Source organism: Haliaeetus leucocephalus, unplaced genomic scaffold (assembly GCF_000737465.1).
Source record: "Haliaeetus leucocephalus isolate CR32 unplaced genomic scaffold, Haliaeetus_leucocephalus-4.0 Scaffold384, whole genome shotgun sequence".
Classification (NCBI taxonomy): Eukaryota; Metazoa; Chordata; class Aves; order Accipitriformes; family Accipitridae; genus Haliaeetus; species Haliaeetus leucocephalus.
In genome coordinates, this window is record NW_010972820.1 from 9087233 (window position 1) to 9087485 (window position 253).

The window sequence follows — 253 nt, forward strand, 5'->3', positions numbered from 1 at the left end:
GCCGCCCCCCCCGGCCCGGCCCGCACTCACCCGTGCGCTCTGCGGGAGGTGGTAGCGGCAGAGCGTGTGGTCCAGGTCGAAGCCCATCACGTCGCAGTCAGCCAGGGAGAAGTGCTGCTGCATCGCCAAGCCGCCGCCGCGGGGAGGCGGGCGGAGGAGGAGGAGGAGGAGGAGGAGGAGGAGGAGGAAGGGGCGCGGGCGGGGCTTCCTGCGGCGCGACCGGAGCCGCCGCCCCCCCCGGCCCGTCCCGCCC

General features: G+C 77.5%; 1 protein-coding gene across 1 annotated transcript in view; it reads right to left on the minus strand.

Annotated features, from left to right (window-relative positions):
- The window catches only part of NT5DC1 (5'-nucleotidase domain containing 1), a 148881-nt gene extending 148747 nt beyond the window's left edge, over positions 1–134 (minus strand). The window contains exon 1 of the mRNA XM_010573436.1: positions 31–134. Within this exon, the coding sequence (XP_010571738.1) occupies positions 31–123 (93 nt within the window). The 5' untranslated portion in view covers positions 124–134. The remainder of the gene's footprint in view (positions 1–30) is intronic.
- Between the last annotated feature and the right edge of the window lie 119 nt (positions 135–253).